Source organism: Tiliqua scincoides, chromosome 4, assembly GCF_035046505.1.
Source record: "Tiliqua scincoides isolate rTilSci1 chromosome 4, rTilSci1.hap2, whole genome shotgun sequence".
Taxonomy (NCBI): Eukaryota; Metazoa; Chordata; class Lepidosauria; order Squamata; family Scincidae; genus Tiliqua; species Tiliqua scincoides.
Genome location: NC_089824.1, coordinates 64929209 through 64956269, shown reverse-complemented (window position 1 = coordinate 64956269; position 27061 = coordinate 64929209). Strand labels below are relative to the sequence as shown.

General features: G+C 41.0%; 1 protein-coding gene across 1 annotated transcript; it reads left to right on the top strand.

The window, feature by feature from the left end:
• Window positions 1–25414, top strand: TMX3 (thioredoxin related transmembrane protein 3). Its single transcript, XM_066623802.1, has 16 exons — window positions 1–74; window positions 1789–1846; window positions 5065–5104; window positions 6267–6390; window positions 6770–6815; window positions 9732–9812; window positions 11534–11633; window positions 13565–13642; window positions 15914–15980; window positions 16274–16372; window positions 17183–17240; window positions 19097–19150; window positions 19283–19339; window positions 20574–20703; window positions 21916–21984; window positions 24549–25414. The coding sequence occupies exons 1-16, from the start codon at window positions 29–31 to the stop codon at window positions 24813–24815; spliced, it is 1374 nt and encodes a 457-aa protein (XP_066479899.1). The 5' UTR covers window positions 1–28; the 3' UTR covers window positions 24816–25414.
• The last annotated feature ends 1647 nt before the right edge of the window (window positions 25415–27061 follow it).

The window sequence follows — 27061 nt, the reverse complement described above, 5'->3', positions numbered from 1 at the left end:
CCGGCTTGGTCTACCGGCTCCTGTCAACATGGGCGCCGTGAGAGCGGCGCGGCAGTGCCTTCTGTGGGCGGCAGGTGAGGGGAGCGGGCGCTTGTGCCGCGCTGAGGACGGGGGACAGCTGGGGGGCGCCAGGAGAGCTGGGAGAGCTCGAGGCCAGCACGCCTGGGCGCTGGGGGGGCGCGCGCTTCCTCTTGCCCCTGCGCAGGCAGGAGGGAGGACGAAGCGGGGGCACCGGCTCTGCCCGCTCCTCGCTTGCCCGCCTCCCTCCCAGCCTCGCCGCCACCCAGGGCGCTGGGCAGGCCAGTAGAGGCAGCTGCTCCTTGCTCACCCTGGCTAGTGGCTGTGAGTGGGCGGAAGGGACAAAGAGAGGCTGCCTCCCCTCTGCTGCTTCCCAGCATGGCTTTGGGCTTGCTGGGTTAGTCCCAGGAATGGACTTCTGGGCCATTAGCAACTCAGGGACGTGCGGTGGGTGGGAGGCAAGTGAGGCAGAGCCTCCCCACCAGAGTCCTTCATAAAGCACCACTGCCATGTGTGCAGTGGGTGGGGAAGCAGGTGAGGCAGAGCCTCCCTACTGGAGTCCTTCGAAAAGCACTGCCACCATGTGAGACACCCAAGCACCAACAACCCATGTGCGGTGCTTGGGCGCCTTACACGGTGGCGGTGCTTTTTGAAGGATTCTGGTGGGGAGGCTCTGCCTCACCTGCCTCCCCTCCCACCACATCTCCCTGTAGCAACTGCTGATCTGGTCAGTGCAGGCAGCCATCATCTCCCCTCCATCACTCACCTGCCTGTTTGCAGCATTGGCAGATGTTGCAGAGAGAAACGGGGAAGGGAGGGAGGCGGATCCTGCATGTTCATATGGGGTTCAGCGCCCTACACGAACGCCTTTACCCGTTGCGGGGCTACTCTCCTTACCTGAGAGAAGGGGAGGAAAGTCGGCCGTTTTCGGTGCCGATGAAGCTGTGTGCCACAGGCGCTCAGGATTGGGCTGTCAGTTGCTCATCTGTCATCTTGCTCTGGATGGCAATACAGAGATAATCAAGCTTATTGGGACAATCCCAGTTGTTGTGCAAAGCTGAGAGAAAGCCACAGTTTGTCCCTTTGGATGCTATATTGAGAAGCTACAGCACTGTCCTAAGGGAGCAATCCTAATTGTAAGCTCCCAGGGGAGGGGAATGTGAGTGCATGGAGGCATGCTCCTTGCAGCTGCCCCCCCCCCACTTGCTGAAATGAATAGTGAAAGTACTGCACAGGGTTGCTGCTAATTCTGCTTTCTCACTTGATCCAGTGGTTGGGACTAGACTCTCTGTGGAGTGAGTGAGAAGAAGGATTGAATCCTGATAAGAGCATGTGGCCAAGCATCCCACAACATTTAGAACTGGTCCTGGTTAAAAGCTGCTTTTCTGAGTTGGGGTGTAGGTGGTTGTGTAGGTGAAGCAGCTGGAAGGAAATGAAGGTAGGGCAGGTGGCTGTAAATATTGGGAGGTGTATGTTTTTTCTGTTACTCCCTTTTTGGAAGAGAAATGATGAGGGAAGTGATGAGTTGGTGGCAGCAAATGTGGGCTAACTAGTAAAACTTTTCTGAAGCGTAAAATCAGATGGCACTTACTTGGCGTGCATTACAAATCAGTGAGCTGGAATTATTGCACTTTGGGAGTTGTCATATGGAAGCTAGTTGTAGGATATAGAAGCTAGTTGTAGAATATGAACAAGCATCAGTGTCCATGGTGTTGCATGTTATAGACTGCTATATTTTCTCTCTCTCTTTTTCCTCTTCTCGCACTGTAGTCGCTGCATTTATCCTTGGTGCAGATTCAAATCTTTTTGTGAAAGACTTGGATGACTCGTAAGTATGCAGTGTTAGAAATGATGAGCTACTTTATGCTTATTCTGTATATTGTTGGAAGTGATTTTGTTGTATGTTGCTTCAGTCAAGATTGCTTCATTTATTATCCTCTTCCTGCATGCATGTACTGTGGTTTCTAAACACAGATGATACATCAGGCCATATTTGCATGCTGTACACAGTTGGACCTTTTCTGTAATGGACATGAAGCACAAAAGAGAAAACAAAAAAATGCCTAGTACGGTGTTAACTTAGAGAAAAAAAATACTCAGTATATCTTAATTTAATTTATTTTCTTTCCCTGTTTCCACATAGTGGTTATAGGCAATTCCTCTTGCCTCAGTATCTAAGCTTTTTAAATTTAACCATTGTAAGAACTAAAATGGGTTGCTAACAAATTTGCACGGTGAACAATTGAGGAAAGCCTTTCCCTACCCAAAATTGGCTTCTTCATAAACAACAAATGCAATACAGGTCCAACCTTGTTATACATGGATTTGACTCAACATGAATGGCCACTGCAGATGAGAAGGAATGTGCTGATCCCTGGAGAAGGGGAAAAATGCATTCCTTTAGAATTACAGTTTAAAAAACTGCTTTTTACTTTTGTAGAGAGATAGTCATGCAAGTGATTACAGGTATAACCTAATTATCCACAGTTTTTTCTATCTCAAGACAGTGAGAAGGTCCTTTAAATTAAAGGAAAACAGTCCTTTAACAATAGCCTCCTAATGTGAGAGAGGGCAGCAGCTTAGAATGCATAAATCATTCTCTCTCTACAGGCACTCATTAAAGAAACCTCTCCCTTCCCCCTGAGCACCTGAAAGAAAGATACTCTTTGCTCTGGGTGAAGGGAGGGGCTCTCTCCCCTCCCTTCTAAGTGGCCTTTCTAAGTGCCTGGAGAGAGACTGATTGAAGGATTGTCTGCTTAATTACTCTGTCTTAACATCACAGAGGTCAGCAAGGCTGTTTTTAAATCACTGGAGCAAAGGGACTTTGTTTTTTAAATTGATTTGCTTAAGTGCCTTTTTGCCATCCACCTGAGTTCTTGGAATGGAACCCTCCTGAAAAATGACTCAACCTGTAATAAATTCTATTGTATATACTTGTATATAGGTCAGGAAATTTAGTTCTTGAAATTGATCCTAAAATCCTCTGTCAACACAAGTATATATGGTAAATTTGGTCATGAACCTGCTCTTAGAGACACTCAGAGTTGTTTTATTTTAAAAAGAGAGGCAGAGAGAGACCCCTGAGAAAGAGCCGTTTTACAAGCACCTATCCGCATTTTGTGAGCAGCACAGAGCATGGTTGCAGGAACACAAGTTTGGGTAGGTTGAAGGAATGGAGTAAGTTTGGTTGCAGCTACACCTGGGTATGTTGCAGCCCGGGTATATTGAACAGGGAGAATAAGCCTTTATGGCTGAGGTTCTCAAACTGGGGTGTCGTGATGCCCCAGCCTGAGAAATTCTGCCTCTGTCCCCTTTAGGGGAGAGGGAAGGGAAAGGCAGCAGCACAAACTCCAGGATTGTGCCACTGCCAGGGCTGATCGGGGTGATTTTTCACTTACCTGAGCCAGCTCCTACCTCCTGGGGGTGTGAGAGCCCTGCAGAGACTTCTGCAGTGCGTCCTAAGCCTTTAAAAAAGTAAGAAAAGAAAAGGAACCCACTTCCTGTTTTTGATCGGAAACAAGACATGGGTTCAGACTTTAAAAAAAAATCTTTTAGAGGCTTCAGCAGCCCTGCAGAAGTCTCCGCAAGGCTTCCCACACCTCCAGGAGACAGGAGCTGGCTCAGGTAATTGCAGATCACCCCCGATTAGCCCCTGCAGTGGCACGATCCTGGGGATCATGCTGCTGCCTTGCCCCCCCCCCCCCACTTACCTCAGTTCTCAAACTCTCAAGGAGTTTGAGAACCAAGGCTGTATGGAATGGAACTTCCAGTGGAATAGCCCTGCTGAAGTTGCCTCTGTGGAGGCAATAACGTCCCCCAAACTCAACTTATCCACTGGTCATGGGAAATAACTGGTATTTATATACCGCCTTTCCTGGTCATTGTAATTGCTCCTGACTTTAATCTAGGGCAGTTCACATCGAGGCTTTCTCTAAACCCCTGAGAGGGTTTTACAATAAACATAGAAATTCTGTCTTTCAAGAACAAACTATGTTTCAGATGGATCTTTTCAGTCTGGTATTCTTCCTGGCGGCATTGGGTCCCACGCAGACACACAGCTACAGCTGACTTCTTGTCTCTCACCCAAGAGCAGACCAGTTCAGCTTGTCAGCTTCTTGAGGTCTTGCCACTCACAGCAGCTTCCAGTGATCTTGAATTGGTGAACTTCAGATGTTATCTTTAGGCTTGACGGTGGCTCTACCCTCTAGACCAGACCTCCTGCCCTAGAAGTCTGGTCACAAAAATGTTTGTATTTTTGGTTCCAAGCTTGCCCTCAACTTATCTATGACACCGAGTTATACATGAGTATATATGGTACTATTTTTACAGCATCATCAAAATCACAAACTCAGAGATCAGAAGAGGTTTGGTGAAAGGAAAATTAACAGATGTCTAAACATTCTAATAGAGACAATGTGATGAATGTAGGGCTTCCATAATTTATTATCACAGCTAATATGACCTGAAGCAGCAGTTGATTCAACCATCAACGTAGTGACATTGGTGTGTATATTGATCTTCCTCCAATAATGTGTTGTGTTTTTCATGTTTATGTGTCCAAAAGTGTATGTGTGTGTATGCATTAATAGTGGGTTGTATCCAAAGTTAGCCAGTACCAACAAAATATAACATGAAGATCATTACTCTCTGGGCTCCAGTAAGTTGGATGCCTTGTAGCATCTAATAGATTTCTGAACTTGTGAGTGTGAGCGTTCCTGATTATTTTATTTTATTGATTTGCTCTCCTACTTCATTTTTTCTTCTCAAATAGTATTTTAGCGTCCATTTTAGGTACTTAGCTGAGTACTGTTGTTAGGGCTGACAGTTATATAACATTCCACACAGCAGTTTAGTATGAGTATCTATGGTACTAGAGACACTGAATTCTGCCATCTTCTTATTGAATGATAAAAGAGATAGGAAAGAAGGCTCAGTGTCTTTAGTATGATGAACCTTGCGATTCTTACTGAAATGTTTATATCATTGCCAGATATATATCCAAACAGTAGGCTACATATTTCACAACTTATTCTTTTTTTTTTTAAGGTTTAAAGAGGACCGTAAAGATGACATTTGGCTTGTAGATGTGAGTATGACGGTACCATAGAACTCAATTTAAAACTTCATTAATCTTTTATTACCTTGCTTTAAAAAGACCTCTACAATTAATCTATTCCAGCTGTTCTCAAATTTTTCAGTGCCTGGAACCTTTTATACTCATTAGTGGAGTCTCAGGAAGCCCTGCCAGCACATGCACAGAGTCTTGGGGAGCTCTAGAATGCTGGCACAAACTGGGCCGGAGACAGGTAGTGGCCACTGGACAGGAGACAGGTAGTGTGGAGCCCCAGGGCTCCTAGGAGCACACTTTGAGAAAACTGCTGTATGCTAATCTCCTAGAGAAGATAAAGAAAATTGTCATCTGTACAAGAAGTAAATGGAACACAAGTTTTCTTAAGAATTAAATGTCAACTTTTAAGAAAATGTCAATAAAAGGCTTTGACTCTTGAAATCAACTTTTAATTTTGAAAGAAAGTGGGTGGGATAATGTAGTAATGCAGCAGTTTTCAAACTCTCGGGCACTTTGAGCTGCTCTTAAGTTCTTGTGGGGGCAGGAGGGAGGCAGTGGGGGTGGGGGGAAGGCAGCGGCGCAATATCCAGGATTGCAGGATCCCCAGGACCTGCAGCTTCCTGGGGGTGCGGGGAGCCCTGCACAACCTTCTGCGCTCCACTTTCGCTTTAGTAAAGGTGGTGTGTGATCATTTCGCTTTCAAAGCTGCGGGCAGCCCTGCAGAAGGTCGTGCAGGGCTTCCCGCACCCCTGGGAGGCTGCAGGAGGCTTGGGTAAGTGTACTCAAGCCCCTGCAGCCCCCCTACGTGGCGTGATCCTGAGGATCGCGCTGTTGCCTCCTCCCTGCCTCCTGGCTGCACCTGTCCCTTAAGGGGGCAGAGGCCAGGGCCCACAGGTTGGGGCATTGTGATGCCCCAGTCTGAAAAGCCCTGCAGTAATGGGAAAGGGGAATGAAAAAATGAAATGCAGTGCAGTACATCCAACAGTCACTCATTCAACTAAGCCCTAAATAAAAATTATTTCTAGGTAGAAAAAGAGAGGAAATCTGTACAAGGAAGTGTAAATTCTCTTAAACAAGTAGAAAGCATTATGTGCAAAAGTTCCAAATATTCCAATTCCATGATGTTTGTGATGTGTTTTCTAAAGATTTCATGGACTCATTGTTTTTGACTTGTTCTCAGTTTTATGCACCTTGGTGCGGGCATTGCAAGAAACTGGAGCCAGTGTGGAATGAAGTTGGTAAAGAGATCAGCAGCCTTGGATCTCCTGTAAAAGTTGGGAAGATGGATGCAACAACCTATTCTAGTAAGTGCACTTTAAGATCTCTTGACCACAGGATTTATAACATATAGAAATGGTTTTTGGAAGCAATCCGAAAGCTAGCAAGTTGACAATGTAAGTAAATTAGCTTTTCATACAAAGCAAAGTTAAAATTAGAACCCCAGTAAGTGAACTGTATTTTGTCATAGTAAGAAATAAGTAGAAAGTGTATCATTGTGTAAAGTATCTCATCTGTAGTGTGTTCCTATGGAAACAGGATTCAGTAAGCAGCAGTTTGAAAATGTAGAATGTTTGATGCTGTGTTCTACAAAATTGTAAAAAACAAAAGTGCTGAAGTATTTGAATTGTGATTGAGAACATGCATACTTCTGAGTTGTTAATTACACAACTCTCTTTTTTGTAGGCATTGCCTCTGAGTTTGGTGTTAGAGGCTATCCAACAATTAAACTGTAAGTTGACATTTTCTATATGGTATAATAAAATGTGAGTACTTTGTGCCATCTCACTAGGTCTTTGCTACTGTCCTTAGCCATCCTTCACTTCTGGATATGAACAATCTCCAGAGAGAAATGAAAAATACAGGCTGCACTATACTCCATGTATTTTCCAACAAATAGGATCAGACATTCTGTGGTGTTTCAACTTTTTGTATTTTTTTAATATGTGGATTTCTTTAAAATACAGGTGTGCCCCTGTATCCATAGGGAATATGTTCCATAGACCCCCTGTGGAAATGGAAATCATGGATATGGGGGACACTATAAAAATAGATCAATTCTGAAGCCATTACCTTTTGTTTTTGAATCATCAGGATGGCAGTGCAGGTGTTTTCTTCCTTAGAAGACTTGACTTGAAGGCAATCAGCCTTCCACTAGGGGGACTGTACATAAGAAGAGCTCTGCTGGATTGGGCCCATCTAGTCCAATTTCCTGTATTTTACAGTGACCCGCCAGATGCCTCAGGGAGCACACACAAGAACACAAGATACTTGCATTTTGCTGCCACCTCCCTGCATCTAGCATTCTGTTTATGCTTACACCCCCCAGCAAAGACACGAGATTGCACTTGGGTTTAACTTATGCTACTTTATTAAACATAGTGACCAATTTTTTATGCATGAAACCGACTGAATATACCTTCCCTTCCTTCCCAGTCTGGAATAGGCAATAGACTGCACATGGAGTCTTCTGTTTAAGCCATTTCTGCCCAACATTGCATATGTGCAACAGGGATCATATGTGTACATCTGTAGGCTGGGCAAAAATGGATTAAGCAAGTTACAGGAAGAAAGACCCAAGCTGCCAGTGTGACTATGCAAAAACAAAGGTAATGGGCATTGAGGGTGGAGGTCTCCCTATCCACAGATTAGCCCTTCCCTAAATAGAGAAATCACATTCTCTAGGCTGGGAAGCAAATTCACCAGACTGAGATTAAGCCAGGAAATCAAAATTGCTGTGAAGTGAATTCACTTCACTAGGCAGAGAAGTAAAATAAACAAGAAATCTAATAACTAGCCTGAGAATTGCATTCATTAGGCAGTGAAATCCAATGCAAGTTGGGAAATCGCCTCCAACAGGCAGAAAGCTGAAATGATTTGCTGAGCTGTGGAGAGTAGGAATAAAATTCATTCTCAAAGGGGAATTCAGTTTCCCTAGGAGAAGCAAATTACTGGCTAGGGAAGCTTTACACTGAGTCAGAGATTTGAACCTGGGACTCCATGTTCTTAGTCCAGCATTCTAACTACTGTACCACACTGGCTTTCCAACTTCTGATGCAACTTCTAATTCATAGCGCAGGGAATCAGTTCAAAACCAGGGGAATCTGTTAAGCAGGGAGAACAATCCATAAGTGATGGAATCCATTAAATGGTGGAAAAGGACATTAAGCAGGGAGTACAATTCCTTAAGTATCAAGCTTGGGCATCAGTCCCCTGTTCAAATCAAGGCACAAGCATTAAGCAACAGGACTAGCAAAGTGCTTGACAAGCCAAGAGCATGCCAAACTCTCCAGTCGTCCACCTTTATCAGGCAACACACAAGGTCAGCGCTCCTTCAAAACTCAGCATGGCAGGGACACAAGTCATAAGTGGTTGAACTAAAGCATGCAAGCTACTCCAAACTACAGCAGACCAGCCACTTCCGGGGCATGATAAAACAGTTCCCAGCACTCCATCAGTGCTGTGAATCCCTACCAGGATTGCTGTGCAGCCAATTGGGCACCATTAGGATGACTATGCAGGCTCTGCCCATATGGTGCACATGTGGCCCCCATCCCCAAAATGGCACCTGAAAGAAAGAGGATCCACATAAGAGGAAAAGGACACACTCAAACTATAGTAGATGCAGTGCACGAGGAAACAACAACCTGCCAAGCCAGTGGTCGTAGGGGAATCTTTGTAAATTCTACCTGGGAGTGGAGGAAAGGCAGTAGTGCAGCCAGGGAAGCCCTGAAAGTCCTGCTGGGGGAGGGGAGGGAGGAACCACTACTCCTAGTGCCCAGTGGGCAAACATGCCAGCACGAAACCACCCAAGTGGAGCTGCAACCCCCCCAATGATGGTCAAGCAGCAAGTGTGTCAAAGCAGCATGCAGGGGAACTATGCAGTACCAGGCAGGACTTGCTTATAAGCTCCTACCCCCACCTGTGCCTCAGGCTGGGTCCAGTCCTCCCCCAGGGGAGGGATCTCTCCTGCATGATGGGGCCAGGCAACCAGCAATCCCAGATTGATTGCATGGGATTGATAGGAGAACTCAGCAGCAACAGTAGCCTCCCGGGCATGCAGGGAGTTCCTCGGAAGCCTCCACAGGGCTCCCCAAGCCTAGGAAAATCTAAAAATAAAGATTGCGACCCACTTCTGATTTTCGATCACAAAACCAGAAGTGGGTCACGATCTTTATTTTTAGATTTTCCAAGGCTTGGGGAGCCCTGCGGAGGCTTCCGAGGGACTCCCTGCATCTCTGGGAGGCTGCTACTGCTGATGATAATGCCCCTGTTGCCCCTGGAAGCGGAACACTCCTTGGGATTGCATTGCTGCATTCCCCACTCCCCGTCCCTTAAAGGGACAAAGACAGAGCTCCTAAGTCTGCAGTGTCACAAAGCCCCAGTTTGAGAATTTCTGCCTTAATGGATAACTGGTACTATGAGAAATCTTACAGCTCCTTACTTCCCCATTCACTCTTCCCTGAATGAGGCATTTGAAGTTTATTGCTATTCTTTGTCTGAAAAATGTAAGTGAACCCTACTTTTTCACTGATTACTTTTTGTGGTCACGCAGCATTTATCTCTTACTAAATGTTACAAAAATATTGTAAAACCCCAAATATTTTAATTAAGAATTAAAAGAAGGGAAATATTTTCTTTTATTTAGGTTAAAGGGTGACTTGGCTTACAACTATAGAGGACCTAGGACCAAAGATGATATTATTGAGTTTGCCAACAGAGTAGCAGGGTAAGTATTTAGGGATTCATTTCTGTTCAGAATCTGGGGTGGGAATTATCTTTCCAGACAACACAAGGTAACAAAACAATGTAAGTAAGCAGTCCCTTGGTGCACTGTGACCAGAGTGACTCAGCGCCCTCATTGGCAAGTGGTCACACTAGGTCTCTTGGTCACTGAAAAGAATCTTACTTTGCTCTGGATATTGTATAAAAATGAAAGAGGCAGTATGAGATAACATCTTGCCTTCTAGAGGGAAGATTTCAGTTGACTGAATAATGTATTTAATCTGCTGTGCATATTCAAGTTCTTAAATTTGCTTTTGGTGGACAGATCCTCTTCTCCATCACCAGCCCCCTACAGCCTTGTTCTTTTGACTGCCTCCAAACCGCTTAGATTGTTGTCTTACAAAGTGAATCCCTCAATTCCCTGACTCAAAGGGAATTTTGATTAGGTGTAAGGATTGGTCAGCACAAAGCAGCTTCCTTTTTAATACCTTATTAGTGACTCTTATGCTAAGGTCAGTTCCTCCTCATGCTCTTGTGGAAGGACAGAGGGAGATTTATCTACTGTTATCATTCAGAATAGTAGTGGTAGGTTTCCAGTGAAACCTGTAAAAAGTTTTTGGTGAACTGCTTGTCAATACTTATTTTTTCAGAGTTCAATAGTTCTGTCTGATTTTGTAACAATTAGCTCTTGCATTTTTAAGGCAAGATAATAGCTACCACATGCCTTATGTTGAATCTGTAAGCTACTTGGGTATTTAAAAAACTTATCTTTGTGTGTGTACTTAATGTTTTAAGAATCTAAATGTTGTGACTGGTGTAGATGTTAGAGCTCTAACATATTTGATAGTAGTCTGTTAGCAGCGGAAAAATTAATGTACAGCAGCTTAATGTGGTGTTAATATGGAATTGTTCAAATGGGTGTAGCAGTTAGCTCTCTAACAAATGTTGGTTTTTCGTCAATTCATAGAAATCTTCATAACAAGCTATTAGTGTAGGAAATAGGAGAGCAACACACATTATTGTACATGATGAAATTATCACTAAACATTCTTAAGTATTTGAAGTGTTTCCATATTGACTCCAGTAATGATGCAACCACATACCATAGTTGCTGCACTGGCAGCAGTAATAAGGATGATGTAACTTGCTCTTGGAGCCTCAGTTCTTAAAATGCTGACTTTTTAAAATGTCTTTTAAATTATAAGTAGTTTGTCCTGTAAGGGCAAAGTATATACAGTGGGTCCACAGTATCCTTAAGGGTTCTGTTTTGACCCCCCCCATAGATACCAGCATCCACATTTAAAGCTGTTTTAAAACAACACAAAATCCAATATTTTTACCAGTTTGCAGCCAAACTGTGCTGTTTCCAAGCCCGTAGAGCTGTTTTTAGCACTGAAAAACCCACTTCCGGGTCGTGTGGAGCTTCTTTCTTATCCCAGGTTGCCCCATTTGTATACATGTATGAGTTGGAACTGTTATACTTGAATGCAGGTTGGGAATAGAAAGTTGTTTTGAGCCTGTCAGAGAGAATAGCTGCTGTAATGAGAATATGTTGGCCATTAACAAGAATATTGTGGCCCAAAAGTCTCAGGCTAAGTTTAAGGAAATTAACAAAAAGCATTATAAGTATTATGACAGTAGATAGTGAGTAGTGGATGTAGGAGCTCAGAAAAGGCTGTTTGTTTTTCTTGCTCACATTTATCTGTCTTCTATACCTTTTTTCAGACCTATTATTCGGCCGCTTCCTAGCCAGCAGATGTTCGAGCATGTGCAAAAGAGGCATCGGGTACTTTTTCTGTACATTGGTGGGGAATCTCCATTAAAGGTTTGAGGCTTTGTTACATAAAATGTTTTCTTCTTGCTTGTTACATTGGTAGTGTTTAGAGTTTAAGTAAACTTTTTCTAAAGATGTTTAAATAGCTAACATCTTGGGTACTTTTGCCAGGTGCTTTGAAGTCATAATTTTATGTATTCTTAGTGACCAAGTTGTATGATAGGGATTGTATGGTACTATGAAATGAAAGAGAACAGTCACTTTCAAATACTAGATACTAGAATAGTAGATAATTGCCCCAAACATTTATTTGCTTGGAAAGGTAAAATGAATTGCAGATTCTAATAATAAGATGTTAAAAACAATGTAAGCTATAACAAGATGGGAAGGGAAGAATTACAGAATGCTGCGGAGGATAATAAGAGATAATCATGATAACAAATGTCAATGTTAGATACAATTTAATAATGAATACAGAAATATTAGTATTATTAAATTACATTAATAAATTATGCATTTTATTAAACCATATTAACTTACTTAATTTGTATAACACTTCTATCCTCTTTCTCTTGGGGGAGGTCCAGTAGCTTTCAGTATCAATTAAAACACAAAGAATTTTAAAAAAGAAAAGAAAATCAAGCTAAACAAAATTGTGAGGAGAGTTTTACAATTTCAGGTGATACTTATTTAAATAATAGCTTTTTAGCTTCCTGGAAAACAGATAAAATCCAGTTATAAAGGAAGAAGTGCTTAGGGGTCATTTAGCCTCATTATTAAATGAGACAATACTGGCAAAAATAATAAAACGATATACTGTTTTTAAAAGCATCTAGATAAAAATAGAGGAATTACTAGCAACAAGTTTGAACCTTTTTATAATTCTATCATGTTTTAATCTAGTTTGCCCTTAATGTTTGTGGTTTTGTAGTTAAGTAGAACGGAGTTGATGGCTCAAATTTTAAGCTTAGCTTTTGACTTTGTTGGCCATTATAGTTAGAAGACTTGTATGGTTTTCCTTCCTGAGGTTAACAAAAAAAGTTATGTTTTATTTTCATGTCAGCCATAGGCTGTGGAGTTTAAAAGTGCGGGGACTATTTGTACAAAGCTAGCACAAGAGGCCAACTTTCCACAAATGTGGCAGGAGTATTTAACCCTGAATTTGTACACTAAACTAGTGAACTTCAGGAGTGTTCTGACGTAAGTGCTTGTACATGTATCCATTTTTGGAACCATCCTTTCAGGACAGTTTTAATAGCCTACTCCTCAAATATAAAAAAATTGGATGCCTAGTTGGTTTTAAAAAAAAAAGCACTCAAGTGTAGTATGACTGATATTGTGTGTAGATCTTGTAAATGCTTTCAGATAGTATTCCAACACTTTGTGACCAACATATTTTTCCATTGAGTAATATTTCTTTCTAGATAAACAAAACTGACATCTTCAGATAAGTTTTGTTTTATTCATCAGAATACAAAGACCATGAATATCTCCTTAATGCATTTTACCTAAATTGTCACAATTTTTGTTTGGGATATAACTATCGTAATTAGGTGCCTTAAATTTGTTTCTTTAATATAGTCAAACGTACTTAAGCTGCCTTATCTTAAATTGCTTCTGGATCCAATTTAGTCAGTAAATAGTTATCTGATATAATTAAGGTTTTCTGTATTTGCCTGCAAATGACTCTACTGTATCCTGTCAGGGAACAGTTTTGGGATATGTATGAGCCTCACTGGTGGGGGGAGGAGAAATCAGACTTTGGGATTGTTGTGCATTGGCATTAAAAGTTAGAGAAGGGCCTTTTAGCAAGTTCTGGTCACTTGTGATTCCCTCTTCCCCCTTCCCAACATTTGTCTTTGAACAGTGAAGAAAAAATATTTAGCAAAGAAATAATACGCAAAATTGTATTTTGCTCTGCACATAGAAATATTTAATGGAAATTGAGAAACTGCTTTAAATATCTATTTGTATTTCCACAGGAAAAATACATAGAAGTTGCTTCCGAACTAATTGTTTATACATACTTTTTTTCTGCCTCAGAAGAGGTACTACCTGAGGTAAACTTATTTTCAATGTATTTGAACCAACACTGATATTTTTCATTGTTTTAGAACAGCAATTTTCAACCATTTTTATCTCACAGTACACTGATGAGGTGCTAAAATTGTCAAGGCACACCACCAGTTTTTTGATAATTGACAAGGCACACCATGTTGCTGGTCAGGGGCTTATATATAAGCTCAGCTCCCCTCGCCTTTGGAGAGTCCGTCTGCAGCCTGTGCCAAGCTTAGACTGAACCCAGCAGTAAAAAAAAAAGTGACCTCTAGTTTCCCTGTGAAACGGAATGGAACCCCCATGGATATAGAGGCATGCCTGTACTTCTTGATCTAGCTGCCAGTGTGGTTGGACACTCATTGACTTTCTGCCCCTTGTGGATTCACAGCAATAGGATGATCACCAATAGAATGAATAGTAGTTTTTGTTTAGATTATTGCAGGTTGAAATTGTACAAGTTTTTAAATATTTAGTGTTGTTGCTTTATGGCTGGGCAACCCAATCCTATCTTAAAAGCCCCCCGCCCCAGCAGCCACACCATCAGAGTGCACACTGCATCCTGCTGGTGGGGAGAGGCAGTTCCGAGGTCTTCTCTGGGCAAGGGAACATATGCTCTCTTGCCTGGCAGTAAGCCTCTTCTGCTCAAATGGCTGTACTGAGACCTGCAGCAGTGATTTTGCTGGCTCAAGTCCGAATGGACCCAGGAAGGCACATTGATGCCAGGAAGGAGGATAGGATATCAACAGCCATTGCCACCATACCATTGCCTTCCCTGCCCTGGTTTCCACCTGGCTTCACCCACCGCACTTTGCTGACTTACCGGTGCCTAGGCTTTTCCTAGGGCTGTTGGCTTGTGGTGGCAGCCTATGTGCTCTGTGGCACATTGCCTTCCACAACAGCTGCAAAACATGCTGTGCTGCTAGAATGCAGGTTCTGGCAGCACAGCTAGCCAAAATGTTAATCAATGTAATCAAACGGTTACAAAATGTAACAATAAAATGTATTCAAGATGTTACAACTTTATTTCCTGGCAATTGGTAATATCCATTAAAAACAAAATAGGATTTTCAAAACCACTGCATTTCATAAGTATGTGCTAAATGCTGCTTTAAGCATTCCAATTATAGGGATATTTGCAGCGGTATATCCATCTTCCATCTTCATTCTTTATTGTGGTGGTCCATTGTACAGGCATAGCAACAGTTAATAGATTAATATAATAGATATATATTATAATCTATAATATAAAAGATTAATAGTAGTCACGTTATGTCATGAAGATGATTTCAATGGTGGCAGATGTTTTCCATTGATATTAATAACTTACGAAGTCTTTCAGTACAAAACAGACAAGAATGCTTGCACTTTTTTCCCCATTCTTTGGCAGTATGGTTGAATTGTTTCTTTGCAGTAAGTATTTTCAGAGAGTACAATAATCCTTTAGGATTTAACATTCTCTGCAATACCAGCTATGAGGCTGTTTTAATTGACTCAAGGGATCATCCAACCTCTGTGCTGTCCTGGGATCTGTCTCCTTTCTTACTGTCCCTTAGAGCTTTGAAACTCTTAAAAATGGAACCAGGAAATAAATACAGCTAGTTCCTGATAAAAGAAACAAATATTCTCATCTCTAATAGAAGAGTTTACCTATTACATTGAAATGTCTATCGGAATGTCAAGAGCTCCTTATTTTAAACATATTGTACATGTCCATTTATATGGTGCTGAAAAATCAGATTTTTCACATGTGAGTTCCTCTACAGAACGCTTGTTGCCTTTTTTTTTGCCGAATATAAATACCAAACTGGAAAATTGACAGCAGTGATTTGAGAAATGCAAGAAATGAGCTGAATGATGACACTGCCTAATTTTAAGGTCTATGTGCTTTTTTTTGGGGGGGGGGGTGAGCTTTTAATGATTCAATTTGATGTTTCATGCCTCCAGTTCTCTCCTCAACTTTTAAGTACAATCTCCTAGCTTTCCCATTATCCAGTTAGGGAAAGAGGGTCAGGGAAGACTCGCCCTGTGCACAAAACATAGGCAGGCATGCTTATGGTTAGTTTTCACTTTCATACTGTCATTTTATTCCTGCAACACATAAGCATCTATAACATATCAGCCACTTTATCAACTGTAACTGGATATGAAATGAGTTCATAACCCTCTACCCACAGAAGACTAGAAATTCAAATGTATGTAGTCCTCAGGTGTACTGCCAAATGGTTTTGTCTGACAGTAAAAAATTTGCTTCGCTTTGTTTTCTCCTTTTTCAGCATGTGAAGCTACCTGAGATGCCTGCTGTTCTAGTCTTTAAAGATGGAAGTTATTTTGTATATGATGGTAAGTTCAAGTGTATAGTAGTCCAAGGGTACAAGAGAATAGTCATAAGTATCTGAGATGCATGGAATTTATTTTATGTGTGGTAGGAGATTGCACAACCTAGCAGGCTTTTTTAAAAAGCAAATAAAAAAGGCAGAAAAGGCATCTAGATCTCTTTGAAAAATAGACAGTCTAGGTATACTATTGGAGTTGCAGTTGTATAGGGGCTTTAAGAAGGCATTGATTAATGGTAATACCAGATTTCTCTTCCCCATCTTCCCTTCTCTCTACATGGTTTGGAAAAAAAAAAAAAGAATATGAAGATGGAGACCTACTAGCCTGGGTAAACAGAGAAAGATTTCAGAGCTATCTTAATATAGATGGATTCACACTCTATGAACTTGGAGACACAGGTAAAATATTGTTTTTCAATGTATTGCCATTTTTTTAAGAATTAACATATTTAAATACACTTACAACTAAAGGTGGCATTTAGGTTTTTTTTTGTGTGTTTGAAATTTTTTTAACCTAATGACTAAGACGTAGAAGAACATGTGTGCCTGTGTGTTCCACCTATGCACTTCTGTCCTTTGGAGCCTAGTTTATCATGCTAAACAGCCACAAAGTTGTTTTACATTGAGAGGTGCCAGTGTATTCCCAAACATATTTTCCTTGGAAAGCTAAAGAAAAAATGCAGTTGGGAATAATGCAAGGCTAAAACCTTTCCCCCAGATCTTCTCTGGGGAGGGCATTCCTATCAGGCAGCCATAATCTTCATTCTAAAATGGTATTGTTCCAAGGAGAGTTATAGCATTTTTTTTTCCTGAACATATGTGTTGCCCTTAATTGGGCACCAGAAATATAGAACTTAGAAATAGGGATAACTTTAGAAGAAAATGTGTTTATGATGTTTGTGTTTCCCTACTTATCCCTGTAAAGGCTTTATTGTGTCCAAAATGATCTTTCTTCAGAGGACTGATGTAGCTTGAGTCTTTTCTGAAGGCAGTGCAAGAACTGTTCACCTGAGAGAGAATTTAATAGTAGGGAATGGCTTTTCTAATGACTCCTTTGTTTTAAAGAATATGTTGTTCATCTTCTTTAAAAAGTTGTTAGCTACATTGTAGGGGGAGTAGGAGAGAATTTAGAAAATCGAGGTATGATTAATTTGCTATTTAGATTTATTTAAGTTTATTCTGTTGGTTTCATATCTTATTTCGCTCTAGGAAAACTTGTTGTTATTGCAGTTATTGATGATAAAAACTCTTCTGCTGAACATACAAGGTGAGTTGGTAGGTGGCTCTCTGTTTTTAAATGATATGCTATTTTTAAAATGACATATGAATGATCCCCCTGCCATTATCCTGTTTTTTCTTGTTGGGTTCTATGTCCGTTAAGATCTAAACAGATGAAAAAGAAGAACACAGAAAATAAATGATAAATCTCAGAATATTAGGAATTAAGTAAATAGAGCTATAATTCTTTGTACACTTTCTTTGGAGTAAGGTAAAAAAGTTAAAGGTTTCCCTGCACAGTCATGTCCAACTTTAGGGAGTGGTGCTCATGTCCATCTCTAAGCCGAGGGAGCCAGCGTTGTCCGAAGACATCTAAGCACTGAAGCACACTGAACGCTGTTATCTTCCCACCAAAGTGGTACCTGATTATCTACTTGCTTTTACATGCTTTCGGACTGCTAGGTTGGCTAGAGCTGAGGCAAGTAACAGGAGCTCACCCTGTTCCGCAGCACCAGGGTCTCGAACGCCTGGGCTACTGACCTTCCAGCCAAGAGTTCAGTGTCTTTAACCGCTTGGCCACTACACTGATTTACTCTTTGGAGTAAATCGCACTATATCCAGTGGAACCTCTGGGTAATGATGCATAGGATTGAGTTGTATATCAGAGACATGGATCTTCTTCTGTACTGAAGACTACAGTCAGTAAGTTGAGCCTGTTGAATTATGCATTATTTAGGACATATTTTGAATTACTATTTTAAAGCCTTTTTATTCCCCCTCTTAAAGAGAGGTTTCTAAGGAAGTTACTACGTAATTCAGAGAAAAACATCAGAAAACTTAAAAACAACCTAGAAACAAATAGCCAGTTGCCATCACAATGATTTATACCAAATCAGAAACAGTAAGACAAAATTTAAAAAGCTTTAGCTTCAACAGAAAGCCAGGAATGAAGGAGTTGGTCTTGGCTTGACAGGGAGAGAATTTCACAACCACATCCCAAATATTCCTCAACCATCACTTAACACATTTGCATCCTCCTACTGGGAGGATTCACAGCCTGTTTCCAGTTTATTTCTGTGCCAGCTTTCAGAGCAATGGGAGAATTTGAAACTTTCTAGTTCTGTACTGTGTTGAATTTTGTTTCCACCTTTTGTATACAAGTCCAATCTTGTTATAAACGGATTTTTTTGTACACAGATTTGACTCAGCTCGAATGGCCACTGCGAATGAGAAGCAATGTGCTGATCCTTGGAGAAGGGGAAAAAATCCATCCCTTTAAAATCACAGTTTAAAAAACTGCTTTACTTACTGCAAATGATCATTCCATTCTTCAGCTAAGGCAGGCAAAGGCAGGGGGACCTTTGCATTTCTAATTGCTGACTGCCTCTCTATAGCAGTAAGAAAAGCTATTTTTAAACCACAATTGAAAAGGGATGTACTTTTTTTAAAAATTGCTTTTATTTAATACATTTTATAGTATCAACAGGGAGTCCCAGAATCAAACCCCTGGGGATGTCGAGGCACAGCCTTATTCTATTAGGAGCGATGGAAGGGCAAGAAACCTGGAAGTGGGTCTTTAAATCTATTTTTGCACTGGTTTTTTTAATCCACTAGGGATTCCGGAATGGAACCCCAGTGGCTAACAAGGGTCGACCTGTATTATGGGTGAACTGGGGCATTTCAATCAGGCTGAGCAGGAGAATACTGAAATGCTCCAATAATTAATATACCTGATTGGAAGCTGGATTGTCATATGAAATGAGAATTCATGGTCAGACATAACAGCCCAGCAATAGCTTCATGGTTATGAGTTCCTTCCTTCCTTTGTGTGCTTCAGATCGTTATGTTTCATCCTAAAGAGAAATCTCTTTTTCCTTGAAATCCCCTGAAATCTTTCTTTTACAGGTTGAAGTCTATCATTCAGGATGTTGCTAAACATTACAGAGATCAGTTTCATAGGTATGTGTTCTTACATAATTGTTGTACTACTATTAAGTTGCTCCTATTTGACCGAAATGTTCTAGAAAGTACGTTATTGTTGTTCATTCTGAGTTATATTGAAGTAACAATTTTATATCTTCCTATTGACAGGAACTTCCAGTTTGGCCATATGGATGGAAATGAGTACATTAATAGTTTACTAATGGAGTATGTATATCCATTTCTTGAAATTTCATGATTATAGTGTAAATTCCCATTGTTTAAAACGTTTCTGTGCCCATTAATTACAACATTAATTGAAAATTCAAAGATAGTATACAAGTTGGGTAAATAAATACATAAATATTTATCAAGGCTCAAAAATTATGCTTTCACAATTCAGAACGTGATGATCTGCATTGTGTCCTGATCATATGAATTGATTTTACATGGACTTCTTCCTTGTTAAAGTGACTTATGTCTGGAAAATAATTTAAATTGACTGTTTGGCAATGTTGCACTCTTGTCCTGGGTTTGCAGTGTATGCATTTTCTCTTTGTTTGTCCGTATTTATAAGAAGTTGGACCAGCCTCTTCAATATAATGAATAAAGCTTTTTTCATTATTTCACTAAAACAACTCTTTTAAACAAATCTTTGCCAAGTGTTGATATTGCATTTCCACTAGATGGCAGCATTTGCCAGACTTGCCTCAATTCAATTTTAATATCTCTAGTTTCTCTTTTCAGTCAAGCGCTGAGTAATTATTGAGACTGTACAGTTCAGATGTCCTAAGTTCAGAAACAGGAAACAGCAGATTATTGAAAATCAAAAGTGGGTTTTCAGTCCCTTCCTTTAGCATATTAAGGAAAACAGTAGAGATAGTAATGGTGGTTCTTGAGATTCACCATGTCTCATTTATGATGATCTAAATCCAGTCACTGTGGCACAAGATGGGCCAGGTTTGGTGTTGTCAGCAGAGTGATGATTATAATCTTACTTAGCAACCTAATATACATGTTGAACTGTAGAGAGTGCTTGGTAAAACTCTGTAATACTCTTCGAAGAAAGTTATGCAGAGATCAGTATTACAACCATCCATAATCTTCCTGCAGCAACTCAGGTGAGACATAATCAGTCGAAGGAATAGGGTGTGTCCCACAGTCAGGTCACCAGTGGCTCAGGCAAACATCCAGACATGAATACAGTTCCTAGGGCCCAGTCTTATCCAACTTCCCAGTGCTGATGCAGGAATGCCAGTGGGGCATCACTGAATCCTGGGGGGGGGGGGGGGGGCTGTCATGGAGGCAGTCAGTTGTTTCCTTACCTCGCAGCTGCAATGTGTGTTGCATTGGCACAAGAAAGTTGGACAGGATTGGGCCCTTAGTCTGTTTGTTGACTCACTAAATGCTAAAGTGACCTTTTTCTTCTTTGGTTTTTGAATTATTTGATTAACTGTTTCAGTGACTTGAAAACCCCCGCTGTCATTGTACTGAACACATCCAATCAGGAGTATTTCTTACCTCATAAATCAATCGAGAGCACTGAAGATATGGTTCACTTCATTTCTAAGATCTTGGAAGGTGTTGTAGAAGTAAGTTTATCGGTACAATTCCAAACCTCTTAAGAGCTTTTTGAATTGCCTAGCAATTCACTGACTATCTTATTTGACTTTCAATATCTTGTTTGAAGGGCTCCATTGCCCTTTCTGTTGTGTGTTAAAGCTTCTTCAGAACCACAGTGCCAGGGAGCATCCTTAAGAAATGTCAATGTTTGGTATGAGTTTATAGCATAGTTATGTGTAGCACACTGGGCCATAGTTTTTAGCAATTTTATAGGGGGGCTTTACTGAGAAGGTGGGGGGAGGATTGAAGAAAATGAGCAGGAGACAGTAGATGGACAAATTTCAGCCACTTGGACATGCAACAGCAATACCATGCCATCTGCTACATCGTATTTTGCCAGATGGCAATTCCTAAAGGAAGCACCATCACAAAAAGAGTTGTAGCAATACATCCCTTCTGAGCAAAATAACTTTTACTGTGGTTAAAAGGGAGGAGGGTGTTTCTCAGCAGGTAATGAACACATTTGGTTTGAGCAATAATTTCAGAACGAAGGTGAATATTGTGAAGTACAGCTCTCCAACCTTCAGAAGGCAATTTCTCCTTTTGGAGGAAGGGAATTGTACAGGCATGCCTCCATAGCCACAGGGGTTTCATTCCATTCCATGGGTACTAGGGAATGCCCCCCACTCTCTGAAGGCAAGGTGGAGAGTGGGCAAACACCCTTGCCCAGCTGCATGTGTCCACCCACAGTCTCTGCAGGTCTCAGAATGACTCTTAGTGAAAAAAGCAATTTGTGGTTTTTCTGTAAAACCATAAGTGACATTTTTAATGTCTTATAAGGCATTAGGATGCCTGGGGAAGCTCTTATTTGCTCCCTAGGCCTCCTAATGCCTTACAAGGCATTAAAAATGTCACTGCCAGTTTTACAGAAAAACTGGAAGTTGCTTTTTTTGCTATAAGTCATTCTGAGGCCCTTGGAGGCCACAGGCAGGCACACGTGACCTCTGTGCGACTCAGAACAACCTCTGGGGGCAAGGGAAGCAGAGCCCCCCTTGCTTCTGCAGGGGCATGCATGGGGGATATGCATGGGGGTCCCAATCTGTGGATAAGTGAGACCACAGATACGGGGGCCCTTGCTAGTCTAGTAATTTCTTCTTACAAAAGTAAGGCTACATGGTGAAAGGTGGCTGGAAATGTGAGCAAAACTAGTAGTGCCACTTTTCCCTCTTTTGAAATTTCAGGCACATGGTGGTGATGGAATTCTTCAACGAATCAAGAGAATAATTTATGATGCCAAGTCTACTGTGGGGGTAAGTAAAGTCCCAAGCAGAATTACATATCTTCTGTATCCATCAAATTTAATATGGCTAATATAATGCTGTTGTACAAATTGATGGTAAGGCCACTCCTGGAGTATTGTGTCCAGTTCTGGTTGCCACATCTCAAAAAGGACATAGTGGAAATGGAAAAGGTGCAAAAGAGAGCGGCTAAGATGATTACTGGGCTGGGGCACCTTCTTATGAGGAAAGGCTATGGCGTTTTGGCCTCTTCAGTCTAGAAAAGAGGCGCCTGAGGGGGGACATGACTGAGACATACAAAATTATGCAGGGGATGGACAGAGTGGATAGAGAGATGCTCTTTTCCCTCTCACATAACAGCAGAACCAGGGGACATCCACTAAAATTGAGTGTTGGGAGGGTTAGGACAGACAAAAGAAAATATTTCTTTACTCGGCATGTGGTCGGTCTGTGGAACTCCTTGCCGCAGGATGTGGTGACGGCATCTGGCCTGGATGCCTTTAAAAGGGGATTGGACAAGTTTCTGGAGGAAAAATCCATTATGGGTTACAAGCCATGATGTGTATGTGCAACCTCCTGATTTTAGAAATGGGCTATGTCAGAATGCCAGTGCACCAGGATGCAGGTCTCTTGTTATCTGGTGTGCTCCCTGGGGCATTTGGTGGGCCACTATGAGATACAGGAAGCTGGACTAGATGGGCCTATGGCCTGATCCAGTGGGGCTGTTCCTATGTTCTTAGCTCTGGCTGAGTACCTGAATAAATCATGTCATGCAAACTTTTAATTTGATCACATCACTACATATCTTCCTTTTTGAAACTTAGTATGAGGTTTTAAAAATAATTGAATGTATGGGGTATTAAGAAAAATTGAATGGTCTTTGAATCTGTTATGAGGCTCTGTGAACATAGCAGACCTAGAGCATGGGGATGCTGCCAAAACCAGCTTCCTTTTGGCAAGTCATTCTTATTCAGCCATTATATCTCATGCTTTTCCTTTGTACAAGTGGCTGCCATTATATTGCAAAGTTCTACAGCTATGATCTATATTCCCTGCCAGGGTTGTGGAGATGTGCAGAGTATTGCTAGATGTTATGGTTGGACTGAGGTAACATTTTCTTGGGCTGTAAGCAGATCCCTTAATAGGCAATTATAGAGCTTTTTTCCCCAGCCAGTCTCTATTCTGTACCAACTGACAACCTAATCCTATCTCAGTCTTGTGCTGCCAGAATGTGAGTTCCAGCAGTGCAAAACACGGGCCACTATCATGCGCTTTCAGGCCACTGCTGCAAATGGACAGAGGTGTGGCATGCATGCCACGGTTTCCAGAGCCTCTGCCTGCCTCAGGGCACAATCCTAACCCCTTTTGTCAGAGCTTTCCAGCACTGACATTAGGGCAGTGCAGCTGTGAGGTAAGGGAATAAACATTCCCTTACTTTGAGGAGGCCTCCGTGAGTGACACCCAACTGTAGGATGCAGCACATGTCCCATTAGCACTGCTATGCTAGCTCTGGAAAGTACTGACATAAGGGGTTACGATTGTGTCCTCAGTAAATGAGGCAGAGGGGAGGGCATGGGGGGTTCAGGAGAAGGGAGGGGGTGATCCCAGTGGCAATGACTTGTGCTAAGATCCTGTCCCTATAGCCGTACCCCAGAACACCCTGGCTGTCCTCAGACATATACCTTCATAGCTACCATGGGTCCAGGAAAATTCAGACAGCCAGAAGGCCAAACATACCTTGTGATGTCATGACATTTTTCACATCATCATGACTTGCTTCCAGGTCTGGGCAGTGCGAAGTATGTCATGAGCCCAGTGACTTTCGGAAGCATTGCTATAAGCCATACTGGGCAGGGATCTGTCCTTGCTCTATGTTAAGCCGTGTGTGTGTGTGTGCGTGTGTGTGCGCGTGTGAACACATATTTATATAGGGATACTATAATATCCCTAGCAACAGTGGGCATGCTGCAAGTACCAGCCCTGATGCTGGGCAAGGGATCTTGCAGCTTTTCATTGATTGAGCCTGCTGGCTGCTTGTCCAGGAGCCTGAACTCATGGGAGGAAAAAATGAAGTGGGCACAGGGATACATAAAGGCAGCAATTTCAATCTTTTTCATCTTGCAGCGCATTGAAGAGGTGATAAAATTGTCAAGGCACACTGTCAGTTTTTTTGACAATTGACAAGGCACACTATGTTGCTGGTGAGGGTACACATCCCCTAATGGCCTTCTCCCAAACTCCCACAGGCCAAGGCACACTGGGTGAAAATTGCTGCATAAAGGTGTAACAAGATATGTCAAAATAGAGGGGCTAAAGGATTTCCCTTGCTAAACTCATATTTTATGGACTCCACTTATATAGAAGATTTTGCAGGATTCTTGAATATGAGAACATCCTTTTTCAAGTTCTTACATGTGAGATCTAAACATTATTGTGGAACAAATTGACCACCCATGTTCAAAATGTATTAACATAAACATGGAATTTAGCATTATAGACTTTAGACAAATAAACAATCTTTTGTATTGTCAGAAATGTTGGGAAAGTGTCATTGATAGCCAGTTATTTTCCAACAGTCTGTTTTCAAGAGTTCCCCACTTCTGGGCTGCTTTCTCTTTGGACTACCACTGGGTGTCATCAGCATCATGTGTTACGGAATTTGCACTGCCGATACTGATGGAGGTGCAGATGAAACAGAGGTGTCTAAGAAGGAAACTTCAGGCAGGGAACTGACTGATGAAGGCACTGAAGATGAGCAAGAGGAGGAAGCCAGTGGACAATCTTTAGTAGACCTAAGTGGAAAGCAAGAACGGAAATCTATATTGGAAAAGAAAGAAGACTAAATTTGCTTAGCTAATTTTTTGTATAATTTCAAAATAGAGACTTATTTATTAAATTCAGCAATTAACCTGTGACCTTCAGAGCTGAGGACTTTGTCTGTTTTACTGCATGCATTCTGATTGCTTGATGAATGTGAAGAGAAGTGGGATGGGGGGTCTTGGTTTTGAACTCTCATCTTTGTCTTGATTGGGAGAAAAAATAAAATCCAAGTAAAGAAATATACATGGGTACAGGCTGCAGCTGGGTGCTCTGTCTTCTGGTTGCTGTTACTCATGGTTTAAAAACTATTTTGACAATGTGGCCAAAGTACTCTCTCTTTTAAACTTTTTTTTTCTTTTGGAAAGCAGGGATGTTCTCATAAAGCCTAGAGTGAATGTGTAAATATTATTGAGCTTTAGAAACTCTTATTGAGAACATGTCTTTTGGATGTTACATAAATGTATTTTTATTTTAGCTACTGTAGTTTCTGAAAGCAATACTTTTTTTGTTTTGCTTTTTAAAATAAAAATGTAAAGCCTAATACAGAATTCTTGTGGCCATGGTAAAGACAAATATTATAGTCTCCTTTAGGCTTGCTTTTTTAATACAAGTTTAAACTTAATAGTATTTGTTTTCTCAGTCTGTTTGATAGTATGAAAAAGTTCTAGAGTTAAAAATTTGTGTGTATTTAACAAAATTAAAATGCCTTGTTTCTGGGGGAAAGTTCCTTAAATCCCAAATACTTCATAAATTTTAGCGCTCTCTTTCCTCATGGAATCAATACTGGGATGATCTCTGTGTGCACTGCACAGTTCATGACAAGCCTTCCTTCAAAATCTTTTTTTCAGTGGCTTACATTATTTTGCCACAAGTTTAATCTCTGGATGTGAACAACATTTATTTAAACAAATATCTTATTGGCTTGTTAATGTTGATACCTGCACTTGACATCTCTTGTTGACTGTGGAAGGCAGCTTAATTATCTGTAGTACTATTAATGCTTATAGAAAAGAGGGGCATTTGTCAGTGCAATTCATTTTCATTAGCTGTTTAATCATGTAAGTCCTCTCTAATACTGCCCCATGACACTGAAAGGGACTAAGTGATCTCCAGAGTTGAGATCTCAAGGGATAAGCCATAGGTTGGTGTTTGGGGCATTGATACCATAGTGATTACCATAGCAACCAAGCATATGCTGCTCATTTTCAGAACTAAGGCTCCATAGCATTCAGTTGGAAACTGAGAAACAAAAGCTTCAACAATTCAGTGTAATTTGACTACTAAACTTCACCCCTATAAGGCAGTTTAACATAGTTACATATGTACATTGAATTTTTACAGAAGTTTTTATGAATTAGATTTGCAGTTAATTTCCACTTAAAGAATCTTTCATTCTCTGTAGAAAGGAAAATATAATGGTATATTGCTAGTATTTCACCACATGGATAGATATAAATTTCACTAGCAGGACTGATATGGAAAAGCAAAGCATTTTTTTAAGAATATTTCTTAAATTGAGTAGAATAACTGATTGTGATAAAAGTGAATGTTGTCTTCTAAAGAAGCCATGCCAAAATAATGCCAAAATTATTACTTTTTGTTGACTATTGCTCTACCCCCCCCTCCCCAGAAATATTATGGCTATGATAGTTTCAATATATTGAAAGCTTGGTTCTTTCTTTTTTTAAGAAAATGTGTCTTTAAGCCATGTTGCTTCACTTGTGAATAATTAAAAAAAAAAATAACCCAGTCCAGGGATGCTGACACAGGTTCTGCTGTGTCCTATGGCCAGCTAGGGACCAGACTATGCAGGAAAGGTAAGTAAAGAAAATGCTTTCTTACCACCTATGCTCTTTAATTCCCTATGGGCTTACTCAGAACTAACCCAGCTATTTTGCTGGCATCGATCTGAACCACTGCAGGGAGTATGTCAGGCCCAGGGTGGGGCACACCAAATTTTGCTAGGAAAAGCAATTTAGGTTGCAATCCTAAGCACAATTACTTGAAAACTCTAGGATTACAATGAACACTTGGGGTGTTTTTTTTCCTCTCAATACGAAATACAGAGCAAAATCTATTGATGGCTTGAATAACATGTTTATTTTTCAAAAGGAAATAGGAAATCGCATTCAGGTTTTGTTCAGACAAAATTCCTGTCTGTAATACCTTAAATAGACTCTGACCTCCAGTGTTTTGTCTTTTGTTCTATTTTCATTTTGAAATATGGGTTGATTTTTCAGACTGTGTGTCTTTGGGAAACAGCATCAAC